Source organism: Pundamilia nyererei, unplaced genomic scaffold (assembly GCF_000239375.1).
Source record: "Pundamilia nyererei isolate P.nyererei 1_Seehausen unplaced genomic scaffold, PunNye1.0 scaffold00082, whole genome shotgun sequence".
Classification (NCBI taxonomy): Eukaryota; Metazoa; Chordata; class Actinopteri; order Cichliformes; family Cichlidae; genus Pundamilia; species Pundamilia nyererei.
In genome coordinates, this window is record NW_005187483.1 from 748,893 (window position 1) to 775,500 (window position 26,608).

Genomic DNA, 26,608 nt, shown 5'->3' on the forward strand with positions numbered 1-26,608 from the left:
TAAGGATTAGAACAAATGTTTGAGACTTGTAGTCAGAGATATGAGCTATAGGAGTGCATCATATCAGTGAGAGTCATATGAAAGAGAGAAATGTCCAAATTTTCATTCTTTAGCTATTACAAAGGTAAAGAAATATCTGCACAATGCACATTGCACGTTCAAGAAAGTGCCCCTCTAACTGGAAGCATCAAATTCTCCCACCTTATTCTAAAATAGAATATAAATGCAAAGAAGTGCCACCTATTGGCCAGAAATAACACGATGACAAAACAACAATTGTCTAAATTACATACAGAAACCAATGGGCAGTAAAAAATAAAAAATAAAAAAGCCTTTTAATAAGCCTGTTTCACGTAAGGTTGATATCCCATAAACTGTGAACGAATGCAAAGTACTTTATTATCTTAAAAGACATTGCTCCAGTAGATGGCAGACTAATATCATGAAGTTGTATCCAGTGATAATCCTATTATTGTTTGTGTGAATAATATTTATATATTCCTTCATATTCATTTATTTATACATTTTCCCCCGAAAATAAATGAACTTAACAAAGGCCTGTTGTGCATACAAGAAGAAACATTCTAAATGGTTTGCTTACAACGAGCGTAAATAAGATTACTAATAGTTTTGTTTGTAATAATTTTTTGTTTAACTTTTACAGTTCCCCCCCCTCATTTTGGAGAAAGCTACGTCTTTTTATATGGCCGCTTCATTTAGCCTACTCAAAATTGTAATTCCATTCATGCAGAACGTTTAGGGACAGTTTTTTTTAAACTGATTTATATGGGGATCTCAAAACAAGATAATATAAATATTTTTTCCATTAAAAATTAAACAAATGTTAATTTTACCAGTTCTTAAAGGTTTCTTACGACACTTAAAAGTCAAACCTACCTTTATTTTCCTTCTACGTCATATGGCTGAATCGTGTCACGACGTCATCACCCTTCACGGAAGTCGGTGCGGTGATGATGGTGTCCCCGTTTATGTAGCAGCAGGAAGAGGATGTTTGCTTCCATTGAAAGAATAATATCACCTGCTTATACATCTTTGTAACGTAGTGAACTGCTGTAGAGTCTTTCTGCGGACCCGGTGAAGATTTAGACAGCTCACTCCCTCTCCCGGAGGCGGCCCGAAAACATGTCTCTGTTCCAGTCGGCACTAGATTTCTTAGCCGGGCCCGGCTCCTCCGGAGCGGCCAGTCGGGACCAAAATGATTTCGTCGGACAAGTCGTTGAACTCGGTGACATGAAGCTGAGAATCAGGAGGGTGATCGCGGAAGGTGAGATACGTGCGCATCACAACAATAAATTTTGGTCACGTCTTCAGCGGCTAGTTATGCTAGTTAGCTGAATTTGCTAACATGTTAGCATTTGTGAAATACCTCTAGTGGAGTAAGTGATAATATAGTTAGCAAGTGCAGGACAGTGAGCCACCGAGCAAACGCCAGGTGATAATTTGGTTTGGACTGTATCTAACAAGCGCTAAATCAATTTCCAGAATTAGGTACTTCAAGGAGACGGAATAGACATTTCAAAGTTAAACTTGACGTGTCTGCTTTGTGTTACCGCTTTACACCTCACGGAAGGCTGTGTGTGTGCAGGCAGAGCTGCGCTTTACGTGTCCACCTTTACCGTCTGTCTTTCTTGGAAACACGGCACTTTTTGCTTCATGAGAAAGACTTGATAAAAGTGTGAGTCAGGCCTGCCGGGCCCGAAGATATGAGTGATGACGGTGTTGTTGATTACCAAACCAATTGATTATCTGTAACAGGGCAGGCTGGAAACTCTTTACAAGTTTCAGTCGAAACAGAGCACTTGAAAAATTCTGCTGGATTGTTTCTTCTGACGTCAACAAGAGCGGCATTCCTGTGCCAGCACTGGTGCCTGCTTATTGAATTTTTTTTGTTAAGTATAAAAATATCGTCCCACGTTTGTGGTTAGGGCTGCAGTAGAAATAAGTGAATATCACAGATGCCATAAGGAGAAACCTACTGGTAGGTTTGTGACAGCAAGGAAGGGTCTTGCTGCCTGGATTACTGCTTTTTGAGCGTGTAAAAAATATATCAGAGTAGACCAATTATGTACCAATTTGGACTGATAGTTTAGCATTACAAAGCACTTAATTTGGTAATTGTCAACAGTTTAGTGTGATCTGATTAGTCGATTAGTTTGGTTTTTTATTTCACAAACTAAATAGAAATTTTTCTTCCGAGGCAAAAAGGAAAACGCTGATCTGGTGTTCCTGATTTTTAGAGGTATCACTGATTATTTGTTTTTGCTGTGTCTGGAAGTGGTATATTCTGCTTCTTGAGAGCAGGTGAGAAGAGAACATGGCATACCCTGTCAGGTTACACAACATGATCTACTCCAACATTTCACACAAACAATCAAATAATATATTTAGATCCATGATTACTGATGTGATCTCCACCTGGTGTCTTGCAGAAAAGTGCTTAAAATTTTGGCTGATTATAGCTTCAATCTCCCAACTGTATAACTATAACCTCCAGTTGGAAAGCCAGCATATCATTTCTTCCATAGCAATTTCCCAGACATCCAAAAACCCTTAAATCTACATAGGGCATCTTTTTATTTATATTGAATACACTTTTATATTCTTAAAAGTGTCTTGGAACACATCTCTATATATCTGTTTTAAAAACCTACTCTTTGACCTACTCTAGTAGAGTGGTCATGGTATATTATTTTATTTTGTATGATGCCCCCTGAAAGCTGCTATGAATTTAGAAACTGTGGAAAGCAATTCACTCTGAGGGTTAAGGGTGGGCTTCAAATAAACATGCTCCACTTTTCCTTTAATTTTCTTTTTCTTTTTTTGTCTTGCCTCCTGTATGGTGTGCACCAGCAAACATGACTATGTTGGCAAATAAGATGGCATTTACTATTGTCTACGGCTGATTTCTACGTGTTTTGTCACATCGATTTAAAGTTGACTGAATATGCAAAGCTAGTGTGATAAAAGACTTTAGTTAAGTCGTGGTTTGTCTTGTTTTTTAATAGAGAACATGCAAAATTCACACAACCAGGAGTCCTCTGGCTGTGAGGCATCATTGCTAACCACTGTACTACTGTTCTTCAGATATACTATCAACTTTCTCTCTTTATTAGTATAATTAGTATTGTGATTTCACTTCCCGGTCCACAATAGTTCGATTCAAACAGGTTAAAGGAAACGCACAAGACCTTCCAAATGAAAGCAAATGGAGTGGAGATCATTTTACACTAAAACGCTGCCTGTTTCAAACTCCCGTCATGCAATTTCAAAGGTGTCTTTGTTGGGACCTTTTGCTGAGACAAAAACAATGGATTGCTGTAACCAGATGGTTCTGTTTTTTTGTTTTTGTCTACTACACCAGTTATAGTCCTACAATTGTATAACCCAGGCACACATATTGTTTCAGAGTGAGATTGAATAAATTAGTGTTTGATAAAGAAGGATTTAAGGTATTTTTAAATACCTTTCTGTATTTTTTTCTTAGACTCGTTTGGAAATTGGAGCAGAGAAAATGGAGCTTTTCAGCTTTCAGTCTCTTACCTTCTGTTTTACAAAATTGTGGAAGACATTTAATCTCCGCAGGGAGGTTATCAAAATGAGTTGCATAACACAACATAACCTGTAAGGAACAACATGCTTTGTTGCGGTATTTTGTGTGAGTTGAGAGTTGAAGCACAGGCAAATAAATAAATAAATGTAGGCAGGCACGAGGTCCCTGGTGAGAGTCCCAGAAAAAGAGGTTTTATGAGAACTGGGGAAGTGACCACCATACGCGCATGGACCTATGCAAAGCAACCTGTTAAAGATTAGAAGGCTGGTAGTTGATTTACTCATGTCTGTGGTAATCTTGGCATTTCCTTGTTTGGCTGAGGCTTGGTAAGTAGAAGTATTTGAGACACACACACCCAGACTGAAGTTTCTCCTTTACTAGTCACAGTGACTCGGGGAAAAGAAAATCAAAATAATGCAAAAATCGCCCCCCAAAACATTGTTCCACGAGTGCATCTGCTGTTTAGACAGTTAGCTTTTATTAATCCCAGATTGATAATGTTATGTCAGTTTAAGGCACTGGCTTTAAGCAGCACAGAAGTTTTTTGTAAAATACATTATGATGAGAATGGTGTTGTTCCCTATGACAGTAGTGTCTACAGAGCGGTATACTACGAAGGAAGTTCAACACCGTCAGGCTTTCTTAGCATTAGCTGGCTCAACAAAACCTTAAGCCATAGCTGGAGATAACGGGTCTCACAACAGTGGTTATCAACTTTCTCTTTTAAGCATGCTTTCCATTTCAGGCTCTGTGTGTGCTCACATATAAAGGAGTGTTTTCATAGGTCACAACTCCTCCACACAGGCAGAGATCCTATCAGATAAAATGATAATCTAAAAAGAACAGCAATAGGCGAACAGTAAATTGATAGGATAAGATAAAATAAGATAAACCTTTATTAAGTCCCACACATGGGAAACTTTAAATTGCAACACTCTTGAAAATAAGACAAAGTATTGCTACTGAAAATCATTAATCTGGTGACTTTGCCGATTGTTTCTAACATGAAAGGTGCTCTTTAGAGCTCTGATAGTTTAAATTTGATACTTTTAAACATTAAATTAGGTTATTTGACAAAATCAATTTGTCAGCACATCAGATTAAAATACATTTTCTTGATTGAATACGTATTCTTGGTGTGTTCTCTGTTTTATAATTGCTGCAATTCTAGCAGTGTAAAAGAGAGTTAGCAACAGATTAGAATCAAGGATAACAAGGTTTAAACATTTCCTGCATCACCAAATGAATACATGTTCCAGTGAGAATGCAGGTGTCCAGTTTGCATTGCTTTAACTTTACAGCTGGGCTTCATTTGTGATCTTACTAAGTTGCAGCTTAACAAGCTGCAGAAATGACACATATTCCCATAGGAGAAAATCTATATTACAGTTAAAACTTGCTGTAAATAAAAGAATAAGTAAAAACTTTAGACCAAAACTCTGAATGTAACCTGTGCCACTTTTTGTAACACAGAAAACTCATAGCTGTTAATGTTTTATTAATTGTAATTTATAAAACAGCCCTCTACTGTGTTTATATGGAGAGCGATTATTATAGAAAAATGGATTTGACGACATTATAAGCAGTCAAGGTTTTAGCTGCATCTTCAATGAACAGGATACCCAGTAGGGCTTACAGTCAGTCAGTATTGCATGAAATCAAGTGGTGCATGTTGTAATGGTTCCATTCCCAAGTTAAAAAGGAAAACAAGCGCTTGAACACAGCATTAATACAAAAACTAATAATGAATTTAAATATTAAACATGTCTTCCCACGTGGTTTATTAATTAATTATTAAGTGATTTTGTCATTTTAATTTCAGAATAATTTAAACATAGACGTTTGATAATAATCCAGGACACCAACTAGACAGTGTTAGAATATATCCTGGTCAGTATCACAAAATTCTTTCAGTATCCTGAACAGTTGAGAATCGTCAACCCAACACTAAATCATAAAAAACTGTAAATTAAATCCTCATCTTCTTTTTTTTTTCTTTTTAAGGTGGATTTGCTTTTGTATATGAAGCCCAGGACATGAGCAGTGGTAAAGACTACGCCCTCAAGGTAAGATAAGGTGTACTGACCCACACCCTCATTGTTAAAAATGTTCCACTGTTACGTTTTGGCTGTGTTGCTCATCACTGAGCATGTATTTGTTAATGTGCGTGTCATTGTGTGCACTGTATTACCCAATGCATCAAATCAGGCACATTAGCTCTCCTTACATTGATTTTTACATTCTTCAGCACCTGCTTTTAATATGCAAAACAGACAAAGTACTGCAGGTTATTAGTACATGCACTTGTCAGCTTGTGGAATGCATTATTGTCATTATTGAATTACACTGCTGAATCAAAACATGCCATTGGACGCGTCCCTTAACAGAAAGATTTTCCCTTTTTATCTATACAGCTGTACTAATGAGACAGTAACTGAAAAAATGTAGGCTTAGCAATGTGGACGGCCGCTTACCAGGTAGTTTGTTGTTCATATGCAATATGCAATTATTGCAAGTCATTTTGTACAGAATGATGAAGCTCCAAACAATTGTGTTTGCACCGTTTCCTACTTACTCAATTCTGTTCATGCTGTATCATATATATATATATATATTTATTAGCTTCTCATTTAAGTATAAAAACCTCAAATGCTGAACAATTAAATTGTCCTTTGAGTGTATTCATCAGATAACCACATAAATTATCTTTAAAGTAATTGTAATTTTACTATTATTAATATTTATTTTGTTTGAAGCTAATGCTTTATAGGCCGTCTATTGCAGTATGCTAGTTCAGTCCTGTTAGACATGTATTATATTGATCACAGAACAAAGCAATGGTCTGTATGCATTTTTTTTCCAGAGACTGCTGTCTAATGAAGAAGAGAAGAACAAAGAAATCATACAAGAAGTCTGCTTCATGGTATCCTTTAATTATTAATGAGTAAAGCGCAAAAGTGTTTCTGTAAAAAGTTGGTTTTTTTGTTTTTAGTTTGTTTTTGTTTTTTTTACTTCACACCAAATGTTAATATATAGCTGACACTAAACACCCATAGATCATCTGCCATATCTCTCTATTCAGGATTTCCTTCGTCATCACATCTCTCTTAAAATGCATCTGGTTAATTTTTTTCAGCTTTTGAGTAGTTTGGTTTTTGGACACCTGCTGTAATCTAAAACTGCGGATAGCTTAAACAAAGTAGGCTGACATGCGACAGGTGAAAACCAGCAGCTTCTGCCACTAGAAACTGGTTATGATTGTGATTTATGAAACGGCAAATTTAAGGCGAGGCTTGTCACAGCAGCAGTGTTTATTCTGTATGTTCCTTCACCTGCTGGCTCTATAGAAAAAGCTGTCCGGTCATCCAAATACGGTTCAGTTCTGCTCTGCAGCCTCCATCAGTAAAGAGGAGTCAGACACCGGGCAGGCTGAGTTTCTGATCCTCACTGAGCTGTGTAAAGGTAAAAACACACACTGCTACACACAGAAAGGCACTTTTCCCAGTTTTGTTTCTTTAGTGCTGAATCAGTTCTTACTTATTCATGAAATGCACATGCAGTAATTCAGGGGTGCTGGAACTCTTTCTGAGTAACTCCCACTGAAAGGCATTCATGATGAAAGTTTCCTGTCTGTAGCCTTCGTTTCCTGCTCTGCTTCCTTTTTGTGTAGTTACAGCAGACAAGGTTTTTTTCATTCAGCAGTTTTTCAGCTTTCTGAGCAAATACCTTACTGCTTACCACAATAAGTATGTTAACAGAAATAAATCATTTGTAGGATGTGTGCAAAGCACTTTTTCTTTAATTTTGTAATTTTATTACTAAATACAAGACTTTTATCTACAGTTTCACATTCTTTTGTGTTTTTGTACCTCTTTCACCTCAGGTCAGCTGGTGGACTTTATTAAGAGGGTAGAGCAGAAGGCTCCTCTATCATGTGACACTGTGCTAAAAATCTTCTATCAGGCGTGCCGTGCTGTTCAGCATATGCACAAACAGAAGCCTCCCGTGATACACAGAGACCTTAAGGTTTGTCTGCCTCTGGTATTTAAAGGATGACTGATGTGTCAGAGAGGAGAATAAAGAAAAATGCACAATATACAGTGCAGTTATTTAGTTGGTGCTTTTACTTATGACCGCATTTTCATCATATCATGTGCTGCTGCCCTTGTTCGGTCTCAGAAGTCTTACTTATGGCAAATAAATGAAATGCTAACTCACTGCTTGGTTGATGTGTTGCAGATTGAGAACCTCTTGATTAGTAACCAGGGCACCATCAAGCTGTGTGACTTTGGCAGCGCCACCACAGTGTCACATTATCCAGACTACAGCTGGTCCGCACAGAAGAGGTCAATGGTGGAGGATGAGGTACCTAAGCATGCAGACAGTTCTTGGTGATCTTAACAGTGACCTGCTTATACACAGTGTCGGGAAGGTTACTTTTAAAATGTATTCCACTACAGATTACAGAATACATGCCCCAAAATGTATTCTGTTAAGTATTCTGTTACGTTACCCAATGACAGTAACGTATTCTAAATACTTTGGATTACTTAATATATTATCATGCTTTTTACAACTACGTGAATGTACTATTGCTGTGTGATTTATTACTATTACCGAAGGTCCGCGGCTCCGAACTGTAGTAAAGGGACCTCTGACTAATACGGCGGGTTCCATGTCGGGCTCGTAGCCGAAAAATAGCTTTACTTTGTTGTGTGGGTCAACTTTGCTTGCGAGAGACAGAGAGAGGCGTTGAAAGGCGGCTCCAACAAAACTTATTGTTTTCGGAGGAAAACACAAACACGGTGTACAGTCGAGTCTTAATAGGTGCAGTGGTTATTATTATATTTACATGCTTCCAGCTCCCGTTTTTGCTCGGTGACAGCTCGTACTTTTCCACTATCCTTTTTTTTTCCCCTCCTCTTGCTCACAGACACATAATGTGTATGGCGGTCCATTCTCCCTGTAGCACGGACTACACTGCCCATGAGGCTACGTTCTTCACAGCTATGCTGTGTCACTTATTATAAAGCAGATTTAAAACAACCTCTCATTTCCTGAAATTTTGTTTCCATGGAGCCAGACTTTCTTTTAATTTTTTTAAGTGATCTTTAGCAATAGTTCTCTACAATAGTTTTCCAGGCTTTCTGAAGGTCTGTCTTTGGGCATTGGCTCCTTTCAATCGGAAATATATTTTTAAGCCACTTAACACTGATCTACAAGTCATTCATGCTTAAAAAAATTACTTAAATATAACATAACTGACAACTTAGCAAAGAATCAACTTAGGCAATTTGTTACCAGCAGCCTGTCTCAATAGCACATCATTTGTTCTCATTTCTTTAGTTGACAAAAAAAAGTAAGAAAAAACCAAAAAGCTATCTTCAGGAGATGAACAGTATCTCAAAGTTGTGTCCTTGAGAAATAAGAAAAGCCCTTGCACAGAACCTGAGAGATGCATCTGTCTCCTCAGTTGATCTCTCTACTGTTCGGTCTCAGTGGAAGGGTGTCTGTTAAGAAAACTAGGAGAAAATGGCAAATTAAACAAGAGCTAGACTGAAAATCAGTTATGGAAGGAAAAGGCCAGAAGAAAGGTACAGCAATGAGTGTCTACAGTTGTGTGTAAAACAGTGCAGACTGTAGGGGTCTTTTATAAATTGATGGAATTATGAAGGAATAAAAGTATGGTAAGATTTAGATTCACCATGTAATACCATCTGAAAAAAACATGCACTATAACTGGAACACTATCAGTCATAGCTTGGCCTCCCCAGAGCCCGAACCTTAACATTATTGAGGCAGTGTGGGATCCTTTTGACAGAGAACAGAACAAAAGGCAGCAAACATCTAAAGAACTTTGGTTTTCCAGGTTTCATGAAGGAGATTCCAATCTTGAAGATTTCCTAATGAAATTGCAAGAAAACTTGATAGCATAAATAAAGGTGGTCATACTAGGTTTGCACATGTTTCAATAAATTGCTATTCAAACGTGCATTTCCCATTTTCTTAGCAATGCAAAGAAATGAGGGAAGCTCAAAATATTTGCACAGTACTGTAAATAAGGAAAGGAATCAAAAGTATCCATAAAGTTTAAAATAAAATAAAAACATGACAGACAAAGAAAAATGCTATTAAAGATCCTCAGAGTGAACTAAAAGCAAGAGATAAGCAGCAAATGAAAACGGTAAATAGTAATTTCATCACTGATCACAAGATTGTGTTGATACCCTTGAATATGTGATTAGAGATTAAAGGTTGAAATCGGCTTCACAGGTAGACATTTTATATGGTTTTAATTTTTTAAAGAAAACGTAAAAGGAAAACCGCAGCCACTTTGATTTCATTTTGTTTCCTTTAGTTGCTTTGTAAAAAGTAGGATGATTAATTGAGAAGACAAAAATACACGTACAAAGACAGAGTGGGTCAGTGGCAGTATTGATATGGTGTTGAGCATAAACCAGAAACCTTTAATTGGATTAATAGCCAGAGGTCCAGGAAGCCCTAAACAATCATGTAAATTATATTTGTACCATAACCACACAGCTGCCCACTTACACACTGGAGCTTTGCCACAGATGAATTTCGAATGCAGAACACCAGAGGTCTTGGCTTGTAAATCTAATAGACTTCTTGTTTACCAGGCACATGTTGCACATAATAGAATAGAATAGAATAGCCCTTTATTGTCGTTGTACATCTACAACGAAATTATGGAGATGTGAGTAATGTACTCATCTTGTGCACTTCTTGTACAGAGCACATGGCTTTTTCAGTTCTGTCTAATCGGGAGAAAGAATTTTACAAAGATTTACAAACATATAACTTAAGCTTGATATTTGCTTTCATGTCAATTCATTTTAAAAAATGTTTTTCTGTAGATAACAAGGAACACCACTCCTGCGTACCGAACGCCAGAGATGATCGATCTCTACTCCAACTTTCCCATCAATGAGAAGCAAGACATCTGGGTCAGTCATTTTCTGACATTAGTGTACCTCCATTTATAATTTAGACACAACTGACTTTCTCTTCTTCTGCCTTTGTTTTGATTGTCTTTTGATGCATGTTTTTGTGTTTTTGCTGTAAACAAAGGAGTTTGATTATTGTACTGATCATGTGTCGTCTCACATGCAGGCTCTGGGATGCATCCTCTACCTGTTGTGTTTTAAGCAGCATCCATTTGAGGATGGAGCCAAGCTACAAATTGTCAACGGAAAGTACTCCATGCCTCAGAACGACATGAAATACACTGTGTATCACGACCTCATACGTATGTACTGCCCGTCAGGCACCAGTCCATTTATTAATCGATACCAGCTAAATGCCTACAAGATAAATCTGATGCCTTAAGCCACATTATACCTTTACCAGACTGCCAGATGTTTAGCACAATAGCATTCATGTAGAAATGTCATGCAATTCAATGCAGTACAAAAATGCATTAGTGATTTAAAAACTTTTAACAATGTTAGTTTGGTTAAACAGTATACAGTTTAAAGTAAAAGTCTGATTCTTTTTCTTTGTTCACCATAATTTCTGCGTATGTGATTGATGACCAATCGGTTATTAATTAATTTTAATCAGCTTTCTGCCATTTTTATTAATATTTTTACAATTGTGTTGTCCACAAACATCAGTTATGCTATCATAAATTTTTATTTGTATCTTTTTTATAATCATACTAACTTCAACCCACATTCTACCCATTCTCCTCCTCTTTAGGTTCCATGTTGAAGGTGAACCCAGAGGAGCGTCTGTCTATTACAGAGTTGGTCAACCAGCTCCAGGAGATAGCAGCAGCACGCAACGTCAACCCCAAGTCCCCCATTACTGAGGTAAATGCGTGTTCTAAAAGTACCCTCGTCATTGATGTAAGATGTGATAATACGGGAAAAAAACACTGCACATTTACAGTAGTTATGGTAAGGCTTGCATGTCTAATCCTTTAATACATGTAAAGTAGCTCTTGAATCTTCATCTTGAGTTCATCAGACGAGTTGGTAGCAGATAAAACGTTTCTGCTCCAGGTATCGGTTTTGAATTGTTGACAGGTTTCACAAGTATTTTAGGGTAAACAACGTGATTGGTTAAGGGCACTGAGTCTCATCCTCAGTGTGTGCCAGCCTGTGAAGAGGCTATTGACAGGCCAACCACACGGCTTCTTCCTCTGTGTGTGTGTGTGTGTTTGTGTAAATGTGCACATGTACACACACAACTTGAACACTCTGAAATTGCTGATGCGGTTACATTTGCTAAGCCTCACATACACCACACACAGACGCACAAACACACAAGCACAAAGGAGTCTGTATTCTCTTTCCCAGCGGCCTCTCTTGCCAGCTGGTAAGGTCTTAATGGGCCAAAAAAGAGGGAGAGAGACACACAGAGGTGAAGACTGAGAGAACTGAAATTTAAAGCAAACATGAAGTGATACCAACAGTTCAGTGGTAACACTGTGTTTTCATTGGCATGGTGGGTGTTGCTTTTTGTCACCTGCACCACAGTAGCTAATTGAGCACAATCAGATTTAAGATTTAATCAGGGTTTTGGAATAGAAATCGTTTTACGCTGCATGATGGCTGACCATATTCAACCTATCAGCCCCAACTCAGTATGATTCTTACCGCAAATCCTTAAAAATCCAGGTACTTATCACTAAATCCTCGGTCATTGTTGTGATTGACATAAAGCTGCTTTCAGTTTCAACATTTGCCAGGTTTACACTGATTTCATTGCATTTTCCTTGTTTTGAGCCGAGTTGGTCAGTGTCAGTATCCTGAGCTAAATTTATATTAAAGTACCGTTTGATCATTAGGAAATTAGCAAATCAAGGCAGATTTTTTACATTTCTACAAATTTCTCTCTAAACTGAATCCTGATAAGGCTGGTAAGTGTGTGCAGAGTGAAGGCAGATTTGGCGATTGCTGATCTGATTAGGGTTAAGAAGGGGTTTCCCTGCTGGATGTAAGGAGATTATAATCCTCGGACTTCTACTCCTCCTCTTCCTCCTCTCCCTGCTGCAGTTCAGCACAGACATATGGAGAGGCTGAGAGGAGGGAAAGGAGAAAACTTGTGAGGGAAGTGAGACACTGAGAGGGAAATAAACAAGACAGTTACGCAGAGGCTATTTGGCTGTTGAACACAAACCCCAGATCGACAGCGATCATCTGGCACAGCCTGTTTCTAATTTGTTGTAATTTATCGACTTTTTGGAGTTACAGATTTGTATTTTATTGTTTTGTTTTTTTTTTCATTCAGGGACCTGACATGTGCTTAACACATTTTTTTTCCTCCTCCTTTGTTTAAGGCGCTCTGACTGTTCATTTTCAATCAAGTTCTATTTTTATTTTATATATTTAAAAATTGTATATTTTTGGATTTTTTTCTTTTCTTTTTTTTGGATATTTTCGATGATGTTTTTCTTTCCCGGGGTGGTTTAGCCATTGTGGGTATTTTTTTTTTTTTAAACACAGACAGTCCAGGTCACAGAACATCTTTCTTTCATCATAACTTTTTAAAATATTGTTGACCTGCTCGTTGCAATGTTAAGTACTTACTACTGTTGGCGTCCAGTGTATGATGGATATGAATGTCTGCAGCTGCTGGAGCAGAACGGAGGTTTTGGCAACAATGGAGCACAGCCATCAATGCAGATCCACAACAGCCATAACAATGCAGGTAAATTGTTTTTTACATTTATTTTCTTGTTGTTGTTGTTGTTGTATGACAGGGTTTTGGGTCAGTGTTTGTTAGTTTGTGTTTTTATTGTGTTTATTTGTTTCAGGTGTTAACACCAAAGTATAGGAGACTAATACTGAAGTTCTTGAAAACACTATTATCGATATTTTTATATTATTGATATTTCATTCTTTCCTAAATGGAAATGTCACAACATCTTTATTTGCACATTTCATATTCATGATCTGTATAACCAGCTGTGCAGTGCATTTTAGTAGAGTTGCATTATGTTTCGAGAAACTGCCTACTGCTCATTTACTTAAAGTTGAGTTCTGTACCACATAATGCAAATCAGTAATGACCTACATACGTCAACATCTAGGCAATCCTCTAAACTACCTGTTGCTGATTTTAAAACAAACACAGATTGAGCACCTGCAGGGTTTCTTTAAGCCCTTTTTAAAAAAAATTTGTTTAAAAAACAACTCTGGCTGGATTGTTTTTCGGATAGACGTTCACAGGCAAGCCAGTTTATTGGTTTCTGTTTAAAATCCCTGCACAAACAGCCCTAGCACAAATGTACTCAGGTCTTTGCCTGATTGTAGAAGGCTGAGAGAAAGAGAGAGCACCTGTCAGTCGCTGTTTGGTAGAACACCAGTCAAATGTCTATCGGTGAGAAAATGCGTGACTCCTTTTGTTGAAAAATGCCCCTGTGGGCAGGTACCATTAGAAACTGCTAAATCCACATCTTTCCCATAAAGTTTATCATTGAGCTGTGATTGAACATGACATTTAATTTCTCAACCGTATCCCTGAAAGTCACGCAATAAACACGGTAAGCTGGTATGTTAGTCACCATCCAGCTGTTGACACATTTAATACACATGCCAGGTCTTACATATACAAAGTCCTGTGAGATCAGTAAAGGGTTCCTCTTTGTCTGAGCGAGGGCCCAGTATGATGTACTGTCAGGAAACCAGCTATTTTTAATGGTAGAACAAATCCTCTTATTTGTTACAATATCTGTTCAGGTTCCTGGCATGATGAGTCAGACAGTCACTATAAATGTTTCTCAACAATATTTTTTTCAATCTGTAACACACTAATTTTGATGTATCATTAGCCTTAACCTCCTAAGAGCCTCTTGTGTAGTATAATTAGCAATGTTTATATCACGGCTGATAGTGGTGTGCTCAGATTTCAAGCTCAGAAGTTGTGTATGTGAAGCAGGTGAAAAAAATAAAAAAAATAAAATGAACCAAAGGAAAAAAAAAAAAAAAAAAAAAAAGACAAAGAAAGACCATGCAACAGTGTGACTGTCCCACCATACAATAACATCTAATTTAAATGAAGTAAATCATGAAGGATATAAAAAATAACTAATTTATGTGTTGGTTTTTTTGTGGGGGGTTTTTGGAAGAAGATTTAGATTATTTATAGCATAAGCTCTAAGTGCTTGTTGGGAAAATTATATTTGTGTCTGTCTGTTTATCTCAGTGAGCATAATAGGCTTATTTTTCACATAAATATCCACACAGACTTGTACGCACACAGACACACACACAGACCTGCAAGCTGTCTCCTGTCCACTCACTAAGAGGATTTCTGCACTGCCTGTCAACCATCTGTCGAAAGGCAGAATATGTTTGCTCTTTCCCTGTGAGGAGTGGCTCGAACTGCTTGTTGTTGCACCTCGGCATCAGGCAGCTGCATTGCAGCTAAAATAAACTGATTTTATCTGAAATATTTATTGGTAAAACGCTTCCTTTTGAGCCCTTTTGATGAAGCCCAGAATGTAATTAAGTATTTATATGTGCATGATCATTTGTCACAAGTGTCATTCCTCTTGCAGCTAATAGGTGCTGGGTGTGCTTTCACCAGCCAAACCGATTGTAAGTGCTTAATCTCAGGCATTGCCTCTAAAGCCATTATATTTACCATATTCTTCTTTTCCTCACAATTTCTTATAGGTGTATATGACCCCGATCAGTCTGGCAGTGGCCTGTTTGATATCTTAAAGGGAGGAACAGAACGCTTTTTGACAAACATAAAGGATACTTCCTCCAAGGTCATCCAGTCAGTAGCTAGGTAAGAAGCCTCTCGTTATCGGGAGTATTATTTCTACATTTATTTATTTTGCACTTTTAGTCATATGTCTTTCAGTTAATCTTCATCATTATGTATGTATTTTTTATTTTGGGAGTTAACATACATTTCAGTTAAACTTTTCACATTCGACATTGGTTATTATAACTTAAAATAGTTCCACTGCGGTATTTACTTTGGCACTGACAAATTTGAATTTCCCGTAATGAAAGGATGCACTTTTGGTCCTATAACAAATTTTTAATTCAGACATCCAGCAAATGGCAACCATTTTTAAGCAATACTGTTTCTCAGTCATGTCATCATCTGTTATCATGTTTCATCATAGTTGCAAAGGCCTAATGTGAAAGCAGTTGTCTGCGTATGTCTCATTCTCACTCATACCCTGATCCCAGATTTACCTTTTAAAAGGAACATTTTGTTGTCTGCTGGACAAAAATGTGGTTCTACACACAGTTCATCTGTCCTCCCTTTATTGACCATTGCTATACAAGCAAGTCAGTGGATTTTCTGGGCTGCTACACTTGGCTGCACTGGCCAGTGAAAATGGTAATGATTGCTGAAGGTATAGAAAGATTAAACAGCAAAGTGTTCCTTTCATAGTCCCATTATCCGCATCTTTAAAGATTTGCCGTCTCATTTGGTTTTGCCATTGACTTTTTTTGATGATTTTGTTTTGTTTTTTTTTGTTTTGTTTTTGTTTGTTTTTTCTTCCTCTCTGTCTCAAACCCTCATGGTCCCACTATGTGTCCATCTCCTAGCAACCCAAGGTAAATATGGGTCAGCGGAATGCGTCAGTCCATGCGTTACTCTGTGTTCTGTAGTGTGTGCTTGATTTAGTAGGAAAGAAATGTTGCACATCTTCTGTTGCTCAGTGCCCACCATCCTAGCTTTCTGATCCTAACATCACACATTCCGTAATTCAACTGAGTGAATGCAGAGCATGATGTGAATGGACAAATTCCCATATATATTGGTGAAATAACTGGAAAATTATATCAGCGAATGACACAGTAGGGCAGACTCACTGTCCGTGAGTTTTCCAGGAAACTATTTTCTGCAAATGTAAACTCATTTTATGAGAACTTTGTTTAAAGATAACTAGAATTGGTAGCATAGCAGTGATGTTCTTTGATTAAAAGGGTAAAGTACTCATTAACTTCAATTAAATGGCCCTTAATATAGCAATCATATTTCTTGCTATAAAGTTTAAAATATATGCATTTTTCTTTTCTGTCTAAGGGAAACAACAACAACCTTTTGATTTTTGCTTGTTATTTTTGTCAAATCAAGTGTGATAGCTCATTTAGTTCAATTGATTTCTTACTTTTAGATAACTTTTAACTTATAACTCCACTAACATATCCATAAAAAAATTCACATGTTAAAAATAATTTAATTTTTACATATCTGTATAAAACTGATGTCATGGACTTAACATTAAGCAGTAATTAAACAAACAATATAGAGCTTAAATGACTTGTTAAGCCTGAGCCTTCGTCTCTGATTCTTCAAACCATGTGACAACACTTAACTATGGACTTGCTGAGTAACTATGTCTGGAACTGAAGATAATGAATCCATACAAAAGTAGGCCAAAAGAAGCATCCAGCTTGAAATATTCCATTTACTGAAATGTAATGAAGAAATGACAGTTACAAGGAAGGTAAAGAAAACCATCCAATACAACTGCATATTTGCTGGAGAACAAATGCAAAGTCACATGACTGCAGGAAGCTGTCGTTTTGACACTGGAGTTTTGGTGTAGCTTGACTCAGCTGTGCTCTTATGATCTACATGGAGAATCCCATGATATCCAGTATTACTTTTAATTTAACTTCAGCTCAAAAATCAAAAAGGCTTTTTAATTTACATTTGACTGTTTTCATCTGTTTGACCTTTTTATTACATTTCTCTTTTCAAACCTGTTTTATCTGCTATCTGAATCATCACATTTAATTAAGTTGTCATTCAGTTGCATGTTTTGCTATTGCTTTTGTTTTTTGGCTGTCTTTTTCCTTTTAGGGTTTACCTTAACTCAGAATGTCCATATTGTTTTAATTAAAGTAGCTTCGGCATGGGTTGCAAATGTATAATTGCAATCGCAACTTTATATGTAGGCTGTGGTATACAAGTATGAGTGACTGTTTGACTGAATGTTGGAAGTTTTATTATGGTTCCACTACTTACCTAATATCATTTTCACTTATATGTCTTAATTTGCATCATCTATTTATCCTAATACTGATTAATACAGATGAATTTAATCATCATAGATGGGCTAAGCAAAGAAACTGAGCTATGGTTTGTTTGTCTGTCCTAAACTGTGCAGTAGAAATCAGGCTGTGTTCTTTTACCTGTTGTCATTGTTCCAGTATGATTGCATGTGCAGTAAGATCCAATGAAACCTAACTACATAAGTTTTTACTGCCAGTCTTACTTAATACTTACTACTATTTGTAGTAATGAAAGTTGCCGCAATGAATGCTGACAACAAGCATCTGCCAAATGCTTGTGCTATAATAAAGACTCAGCGGAAGGATAAACTGGGGACTGTCTTAATCAATTTTGCATAATTATTGAGGCAATATTCATCAAAACTGTTTAAAACTTTGTACTGAATGGCTGCTCTGGCAGAGATTAATATTTTCAGTTAATAATATTTCAACATCTGAGATTCAAAACCAAAGTTGAAAAGTTTTTGTCCAGCTTGCATCCGTTGGATTTTTTTTTTCCAGTCTCCCAGACATTAATCACCAGTTTAATTTCCTCTATTTTCTTAAATGTATCATTTATGCTTCTAACTTTGTTTACATACTGCTTTTATAACGGCACTTGTCATTTCTGTTACAGCTATGCCAAAGGGGACCTGGATATTTCTTACATCACCTCCAGAATTGCAGGTAGGTAAAGTGCCCGAACACTTTAGCATTCAGTGACTATTATTTGATTGTCAAGTAATTTAATATTACAGAACAAGCATAGCATCACTGGTTACCCGATTCATACATGCCTGTAATGAACGTGTGTGTGCGCGTGCAGTCATGTCTTTCCCAGCAGAAGGGGTGGAGTCTGCGATAAAGAACAACATTGAGGATGTCCGTCTGTTCCTCGATTCACGTCATGCTGGCCACTACGCTGTGTACAACCTCTCCAAACGATCATACAGGCCTTCTCGATTCCACAACAGGGTATGCACTTTGTGATACAAGGTTGTGTCGGTGTGGGAAATAACTTAAACCAAGGCTAAATTATAGCTTTGTGTTATACTTTGTTTACTCTCAATGATCACAGGTATAGTAGTGTTTATCTGTGCTTTTGTCATGCATAAGCTTATTATTGTCACAACAGTAGCTATTGTTGAAGCATGTGTCCTTGTTACGTCACTATTTCAGTAATTTGTATTATTTGTGCGCGCGCAGGTTTCAGAGTGTAATTGGCAGCTGCGCCGTGCCCCTAACCTCCGCAGTCTCTACAGCGTATGTAAGAACATGCATCTATGGCTCAAACAGGACCAGAGGAACATCTGTGTGGTACACTGTCTGGTAAGTAAGTCAGTCCTTTGAGCCTGCGCTTGTAGAGAGGAGTACATGGTGTCAAATTGAATGGAGTGTCACCTGTCATAAATTTAATGTGTACCCTTTCTGTGTGCAGGATGGCAGAGCAGCATCAGCAGTGGCAGTTTGCTCCTTCCTGTGTTTTTGCCGCCTTTTCACCACTGCTGAGGCAGCAGTCTACATGTTCTCAATGAAACGCTGTCCACCAGGCATAGCACCTTCACACAAGAGGTATTGAAAAATATTCAAGTTAAAATGTGTAGAAAAGAGGACTGGTGTGTGTTGGTCATCCTTAGTAGGTCACGTATCAAATACTACATGATCTCAATTTTGCAGGTATATAGAGTATATGTGTGACATGATGGCAGAGGAGCCCATCATCCCTCACAGCAAGCCTGTAGTTATTCGCTCCATCATCATGACACCAGTGCCACTGTTCAACAAGCAGCGTAATGGGTGCCGGCCATTCTGCGAAGTCTACGTTGGGGACGAGAGGGTGCTCACCACATCACAGGAGTATGACAGGATGCAGTAAGTTTGTTTGTTTTTTTGGTTTGTACAAGGATGGCCTGACAAGTTTCCCTTTATTTTAACAATCTAACATGTATATTACTCTTTTCCTCTCACAATCTCATGTTTCAGGGATTTTAAAATGGAAGATGGGAAAGCGGAGATTCCTCTCAATGTTACCGTTCAAGGAGACGTGCTGGTGGTGATCTATCATGCAAGATCTACGCTGGGAGGACGTCTGCAGGCAAAGGTATAAATACAGACACCCTTGCTTAAAGCCTCGAGGTGGCAATGAATATGAAGAAATGCACTTTTCAGAGCATTTATAATTGTCTTTCAGATGGCGTCCATGAAAATGTTCCAGATCCAGTTCCACACAGGCTTTGTACCAAGAAATGCAACGACTGTCAAGTTTGCCAAGTACGTGTGTTGTCTTGATCCATAACATACTGCTGCAGGTTATATTTTCTTATTATTTATTAACAGCTGAATGTGGTCTTCATTGTTAAACTTTTACAGCTGCACTGCTTGTAACAAGTAATTTAAACTATACTTTCTTCATTATTTCTTTTTTATCTGCTTGTTGTTTTTCAGGTATGATTTGGATGCCTGCGACATCCAGGAGAAGTACCCAGACTTGTTCCAGGTCAACTTGGACATTGAGGTTGAACCCAGGGACAGGCCCAGCACCAAGACTCCTCCATGGGAGGGCTTTCAAACCAAAGGCCTCAACCCCAAGATCCTTTTCTCCTCTCGTGATGAGCAGCAAGAGATCCTCAGCAAATTTGGTACATGGCTTTACTTGGCCTGAATGTTAGTTTAGTAGTGGAGAAGCATTGGTAAAAAGTGTTGTCATCTGTTTATTTTATTTGTATATTAGATGTTTTACTTCTTACGTGGCTTTAAGGTGCTTTTAAGTTCTTCTAAGTTTGCTTCTACAGATGAAATAAACTTGGATCCTTTATCACTGCAGGTAAGCCCGAGTTGCCTCGTCTGCCAGGTTCTTCAGCGTTTTATGACTCAGAGTCGGCCCAGCCAGCTCAAACCCCAGACAGCTCCAATGCAACAGAACCAGAGTCTCCGATGAGCAATGATACTAATTCCAGCAACTTTTTCCAGACCCTAGACTGGGAAGGTAATGTACTGTCATATTCTGTTCTGTTAATCTGTAATGTGTAATTCTATTAATCCGTGTAGCATTTTCTTACAAACCTTTCTCTCTGGAAAATCTCACTGACTAGCTTCCTGTGATTATAGATGTACGTAGCGCTCAGGATGCCTCAGACAGTCAAGAAGGAGGATATATGAATGACCAGGAGGATCTGAGTGATCAGTCAGAAGGAGAGTCCTATTCTTACTCTGCCACCAGTGGAGAGCCAATGTCACGTGACCACAGCGAGCCGCTGTTTGATTCTGACTTTCAGGTGCAGAAAATCTTTGGCTGGCTTGTATTATTTTATCAATAAACTATTACCCCGTTTATCACACTGTTAATTACTACCAAAATTCTTTATTTCTTGCATCCATGCATTTCTTTATTTTCTTGGTTTCCTTGTCTCCTCTCAGGCGGCTTCTCCTGCAACACAGGAGGCTCCTCCTGAAGACACAGCTGACCTCTTGGGGTTGAACTGTGACCCTCAACCTCCAACCATGTCCTCAACTTCGTCCTCTGCTCCACAACACGGAGATCAGGGAGGAATGAAAGCTGCTTCTAGCAACAGCGACCTCCTCAATGACTTATTTGCACCTCCTGCTGGTCAGACTGGAGCAGTGCAGGAAGACTTGTTCTTCAGTGGGCCAGCCAGTGGAGCCACACCAGACCAAAAACGTAAAAGCTGAAGCTTCACACATGCTTACTGCATTATTCTGAGATTTCTTGGGTTGCACTTAATAAATATTTCCTGTCACTTTGCCTGTGTTGCAGCCATGGGGGATCTTTTTGATCCGTTTGGGATGGGGTCGGGTTCTGGTGTTGGCTCCAGCGTTGGTTCATCTCGACAAGCCTCTGGACCAGACCTGTTTGGAGACTTGTTGGGTTCTGATAGTTCAGCAACCAGTGGATTTGGTTCAGCTCACAGCAACGCCACTCCTGCTTCCAACACCAGCCTCTTCAACCTCAGTAAGTACATCAGTTCCTTGACGTCCAGCTGGATTTCATATTCTTTCTTCTGTTAACATTTTGTATTTACACTGGAAAGAGTCCATTGTTGACACTTAGGATGTTTGTGTTATTACAGATAAGCTTGTAAATGATACCCCTAAAATGACATCATCAGCCAGCCAACCAGACCTGCTGGGTGGGTGGGACAGCTGGGCAAAAGGAACCACTGCTGGCATGAGCACCACTGCCAGTAAACCAAGTTATACCAACACAGGTAGGAGAAACCTTTCTTACAGATCTTTTGGTGACTGAAAATTTTTGAGATTTAAAGCCAAAATCAAAATTGAAACCAGATAAAAGTGTTGACTTGTATATTTTGATCATTTTAGCTTCTGGTATGCCATCCATGTCAAAGGCCAAGTCTCAGACCTTTGATCCTTTTGCTGACCTAGGAAACCTGAGCTCCAACTTGCCAGGTAGGAGCTCAGGTAAGCTGAGGAGTTATTTCCATAAAACAGGAAGACTGTCAATCTTATAAGCGTTTACATTTATCTCATCTCCATCTTTTTCCTATAGGTTCCTCCAGCAGTAATCTTTCTGGGCCATCCTTGAGCACAAAGGGTCCTTCTTCCTCTTCTTCCTCTGCTAAGCCTCAAGCTCAGCCATGGCAGTCTGCAAGACCCACCTCAGCCCAGAACAAACCTTGGATATCTGGATCTGGCCCCAAAGGGTCTTCAGCTTCTCAGCCTGCAGGAACCCAGTCCTCTAAACCCAACTACAACCTTAACTTCTCCAGTGTGATCGGTGGGAGAGAAGAGAGAGGAGTTCGTGGGCCTGGATTTGGTAAGAGAGACATGATTACAATACTAGTTATCTATTTTGAACAAAACAATAGCAGTGATATTACAAAGTTAAATTAAGTTTTTATAATTTAGAAAATTAAAAATGAGTAGAAAACCGATTGATTCAGTTAGTTTGTCCAGAATTTTGCCTTGCACTGTATGTAATTAGCAGTAAGCAGGGGAGACCATCAGCAGCTTAAAACAGAGGTTGGAAACTAAAAAGATGGAATTTGGAATATTTATGTTCATTACTTTGCTGATTTTCAGTTATTATTTTATATTTTCCTGGTCTTCTCATAAAAGGCTTCTCATTGTATGACTAACCCTAATAAATGGCCATAAAATTTCCATATCATAAATAATTTCGTTTTATCTGTGCTGCTGACACTCAGGGCCCAAGCCAAAGGTAAAGGAGGATGATTTCGGGGATCTGCTCTCAACTCAGGGTTTTGCTTCTAAAACTGACAAGAAGGGACCAAGGACCATTGCTGAAATGAGGAGACAGGAGATCACAAAAGACATGGATCCTCTCAAATTACAGGTAGGTAGCAAACTGAACACATATGTGAAGTCACTTTTATTTATATGCCACATTTAAAAACAGAAGTGCATTAAGATATAAATAAAATCTAAAACTCACATAACCATGAATGCAACCATAAGAGTTAAAAGGTAAATGTGCTAAAAACATGGTTACAGTAAAAAGGAAAGCAAAAATTAGAAGTGAATAAATGCATTTACAAAAACATTCAAATATAATAGAATTAAATTATTAAAAAATAAATGAATGCATAAAATTGGAAACAGTAACCAACTAATTAAGCTTTTATAACATCAACAAAAATGATAGAGACTTGTCTAAAGGCAGCAAAAAATTGGCAGATCTTTAAAAATGGCTTGAAATTTTCAGCTGTTAAATATGATTTATTATGTTTCATCTGTTTCATGTCTGCAGACAACAATGAAAGTCACTTTTTAGGCAGTAGTGGTGGGCTAACAGGAGATGATGGGAGGATGAGCTAAGAGACTTGTGGCAGAATATGTGAAGGGCATGTTGGACACTTACAAACACACAGCGTGTGGCCCTGGAGAAAAATCGAATCCTTGTGAAAAGAGTCACCATTGTCCACTGACACAAAAAGCCAGCCAAGGATGACGACCAAGAATCTCGGCTTCATAGAAAAAAAGAGTCGAGCAATGATAATGTCAAAAACAACCAGATTTTCCAGTGTTTTCAATGTCATCCCATCTATATGCAATATCTGTTTATGAACTGCAAACAGCAGTGCACTACTTTTCTCCAAATCCTCATTCAACATGCCTGGGCACCCAGTGAAAATTGTCCCCTTACTGGTGACTTTTCCATCTTTAGCCTGTGCTAATAATGCGGTGTGTACTGTGAGCAATCAACTGATTTCTTGGAAATGTGGTAGAGTTGTCTTTTGTTTTTTTTTATTACAAAATCTGTTTGCATTGTTATTAAAAAAGAGTGATTCAAAGAATGGTCAGAATTGGACATCTCTGAGTTAATGAACATTTTGGGCTTGGCCACGTTTTTGCATACTGCGTCACACATGTAGCAGGTGATTTTACTAAACAACAATAAGATTGGGTACAGCTAGGAGGCCTTTTGGCAGGTTAAACTCTGCTTTCATCAGCTCACTCATACAGTAGCTTCCAAGTAGTAAAGATTTGTTTTGTTATCATGCTGTAGATCTTGGACTGGATCGAAGGGAAGGAGCGAAACATCCGAGCACTGCTGTCAACTCTACACACAGTGTTGTGGGAGGGTGAAACGCGCTGGAAGCCTGTGGGCATGGCAGACCTGGTGTCAGCTGACCAGGTGAAGAAATACTACAGGAAGGCTGTGCTGGTTGTCCATCCTGATAAGGTACATTATCAAATACTGTGAACGTGCTTTTAAACTTAAAAAAAGTGCAGCTCCTCTGTTTGTGAAACAACAGGATTTGAGATGAATCTCGAGTATGAGTTTACGGTCTTCTTTCAGTATGAATGCTCTTGTTTTTCTGTTTTTAATTCAGTATTAAACTCCAAACCTTTGAATTCTCTTCAGGCAACGGGCCAGCCTTACGAACAGTATGCGAAGATGATCTTTATGGAACTGAACGACGCCTGGTCAGAGTTTGAGAACCAGGGATCCAAAGCACTCTTCTAAAATCCTGGCCTGGATTCCAGCTAGACCAGACCAGACCGGACCAGGCCGGACTGGATTTGGCCTAACAAAACAGGAGACTGGGCCAGATTGGACAGGACTGAGCCCACATTGGGCCTTAGGGGCAAAAAGCCTCTGAGAGGTGTCCTCTCTTCCATTCCCTCCCCCCTCCTTTACTTTCTTCTGTTTCTTCGATCAAAAAAAAAGACCTTTTGCCTCATGTCTGGCTGTAATGAAAGTTTCCTTGCTGGTCTATAAACAGCCAGTTAAATAAACATTGTGATCGGTCTTAAACTCACTGCCTACCTGCATGACTGCCTGAGTGGTGCTGCAAACATCAGGAGGAAGGATTAAACAACAATCACTGAGAAGACAAAGTGGGAACAAAATCAGATAATACAAGGACTAAAATTATCAAGACGACTATCATGATAGTGATATTCAGATAAAACACCCCAACACTAATACATTAGCTGTAGCTGAATAGTTAATTCATTTGTGCTCGACACTTGTGCAAACAGCCGGTCCTTAGCTGAGTGGCAAACCTGAACTGAGTGTGGCTGTAAAATAGCTAGCATGTCAGCCAACATGAACGTTTGCAAAATGTTGTCCTGAAAAATAAGTTTTTATGTTTAGTTGCCTCAAAAGAGCCAATGCTGCTGCTGAATCATACTTGCTGTAGCAGGGATTGGATTTTTTTTATAAAGATCCTGCAGTAATGCAGAAGTAGGATTTAAATCTCCCCAGGATTTTTAAACATAAGATCTATTGAAAATGACCTGTATTACCTGTACTGCTGCACCTTCAGGGGTGAAGGCTTCTTTGGGGTTTGTTCTCCAGACAATTGCCTGCTGAACACTACTAGTGCTGCTTGTACCATTCTAATTTATTTTGCTGCACACACTCCTGAGATTGATGTTAAATCATGCTATTAACTCAAGTGGGCAGTCTGTTGTTTTTGAAGTGCTCTTTTAATCCCTCCCACTCAAGCTACACCATGTAGCTAACTGCATGCTCTCCTACACCAGACCTCTAAACAACTTGAGGTAGTATGTTTGATTTTTTTTTTTTTTTAAACCAGGGTAGTCCACATGGGCAGCAGCTTTTCTTCTTTTTCTTTTTTTTTGGATGAAGTGCTCTTTTTCTTGTAGCAGAAATGGAGAAGGGATCTCCATCGTAACTGTCATTAAGCCCTCTCTGTCTCTTTAAACTTCGCCCACCTCCAGCATTTAGTTTTGTTTTTTGCAAGAGGAGTAACTAAAGGATCGAAAAAGAGAAAATGGTGATTTAACCTAGTTGCTCTGTGTTTTCTTGTGTTTTTTGGAGGGGGGTCCATTCTGTGTCTGTATTAATCTGTTTGTCGGTTAATCATCACTTCAGTGTAAATATGGAAGTACTATCCATCAGGTGGTTAAGAGAGCTAGTTTTTTTTTGGTTTTTTTTTTTAGCTTCATGGCTGGTTGTGTGAATGGTTGTGTGTGGGTGTGTGGAACATAAAGAAACCTTGTTGGATAAAATGCTTTCTTGTCTGCAACCACATTTTTCTTCTTAATTTAATTCTCAGCCTGTCCCGCACTTTGTTGTTATTATTGTGGGTTCACGACTCTTTCCAACTCATTTTACCTTGTTTTCCCTTTTTCTTTTCTTTTTCTTTGTATTTCACATTTTACCTCATGGACCAATCAAATCACCTGTTTTCTTATTTATTACTATGTTTTTGGGGGGAGAGGGAGGGAGGAGGGGTTGGTAACATGTATTCGTGCATATTAATGGCACAAATTGACCTAATATATATAAGTGGAATGTGATGAGTTGAAATGGGAAAGTGGTTATTTGATCACAGTGAGCCTCTTTGTTACTGTCATTCCAAAGTATCAAATATCAATACAAATGTGCTTTTACAAATTTATATATCCTCTCAATTGTTATGTGCTTATCAGTTGTCCATTCATTTTCCTTTTTTTTTTTTTTTTCTTAAAACAACTTTTCAAATTTTTGCTTCTGTTTTCCATTTTGAAATTTTGTTACCATTCAAACAAGGGGGCCAGCAAAATGAAAAGAGGTAAAAGT

At 38.3% G+C, this 26,608-nt stretch overlaps 1 protein-coding gene across 3 annotated transcripts; it reads left to right on the forward strand.

Moving 5' to 3' along the window:
- The first annotated feature begins 935 nt into the window (after window positions 1-935).
- Window positions 936-26,508, forward strand: gak (cyclin G associated kinase). Of its 3 annotated transcripts, none has more exons than XM_005738127.2 (30): window positions 936-1,285; window positions 5,576-5,637; window positions 6,435-6,494; window positions 6,919-7,033; window positions 7,455-7,597; window positions 7,811-7,936; window positions 10,450-10,539; window positions 10,706-10,841; window positions 11,294-11,406; window positions 13,171-13,249; window positions 15,220-15,337; window positions 16,117-16,125; window positions 18,209-18,258; window positions 18,398-18,546; window positions 18,778-18,900; window positions 19,010-19,143; window positions 19,249-19,443; window positions 19,555-19,672; window positions 19,763-19,842; window positions 20,017-20,210; window positions 20,396-20,557; window positions 20,680-20,846; window positions 20,989-21,250; window positions 21,347-21,541; window positions 21,660-21,797; window positions 21,913-22,011; window positions 22,100-22,366; window positions 22,758-22,906; window positions 24,080-24,256; window positions 24,440-26,508. In XM_005738127.2, the coding sequence occupies exons 1-30, from the start codon at window positions 1,144-1,146 to the stop codon at window positions 24,539-24,541; spliced, it is 3,954 nt and encodes a 1,317-aa protein (XP_005738184.1). In that variant the 5' UTR covers window positions 936-1,143; the 3' UTR covers window positions 24,542-26,508. The 3 variants fall into 3 exon arrangements, with proteins under 3 accessions (XP_005738184.1, XP_013767633.1, XP_013767632.1); XM_013912179.1 differs by having other exon boundaries at window positions 21,913-21,999; XM_013912178.1 differs by lacking the exon at window positions 16,117-16,125.
- The last annotated feature ends 100 nt before the right edge of the window (window positions 26,509-26,608 follow it).

Bases quoted from the DNA above. Each gene is read 5' to 3' on its own strand.
- gak (XM_005738127.2), top strand. From the start codon at position 1,144: ATGTCTCTGTTCCAGTCGGCACTAGATTTCTTAGCCGGGCCCGGCTCC. The intron at 10,540-10,705 runs GTCAGTCATTTT...TCTCACATGCAG, and splicing joins ATGAGAAGCAAGACATCTGG to GCTCTGGGATGCATCCTCTA. The intron at 21,798-21,912 runs GTAGGAGAAACC...TGATCATTTTAG, and splicing joins ACCAAGTTATACCAACACAG to CTTCTGGTATGCCATCCATG.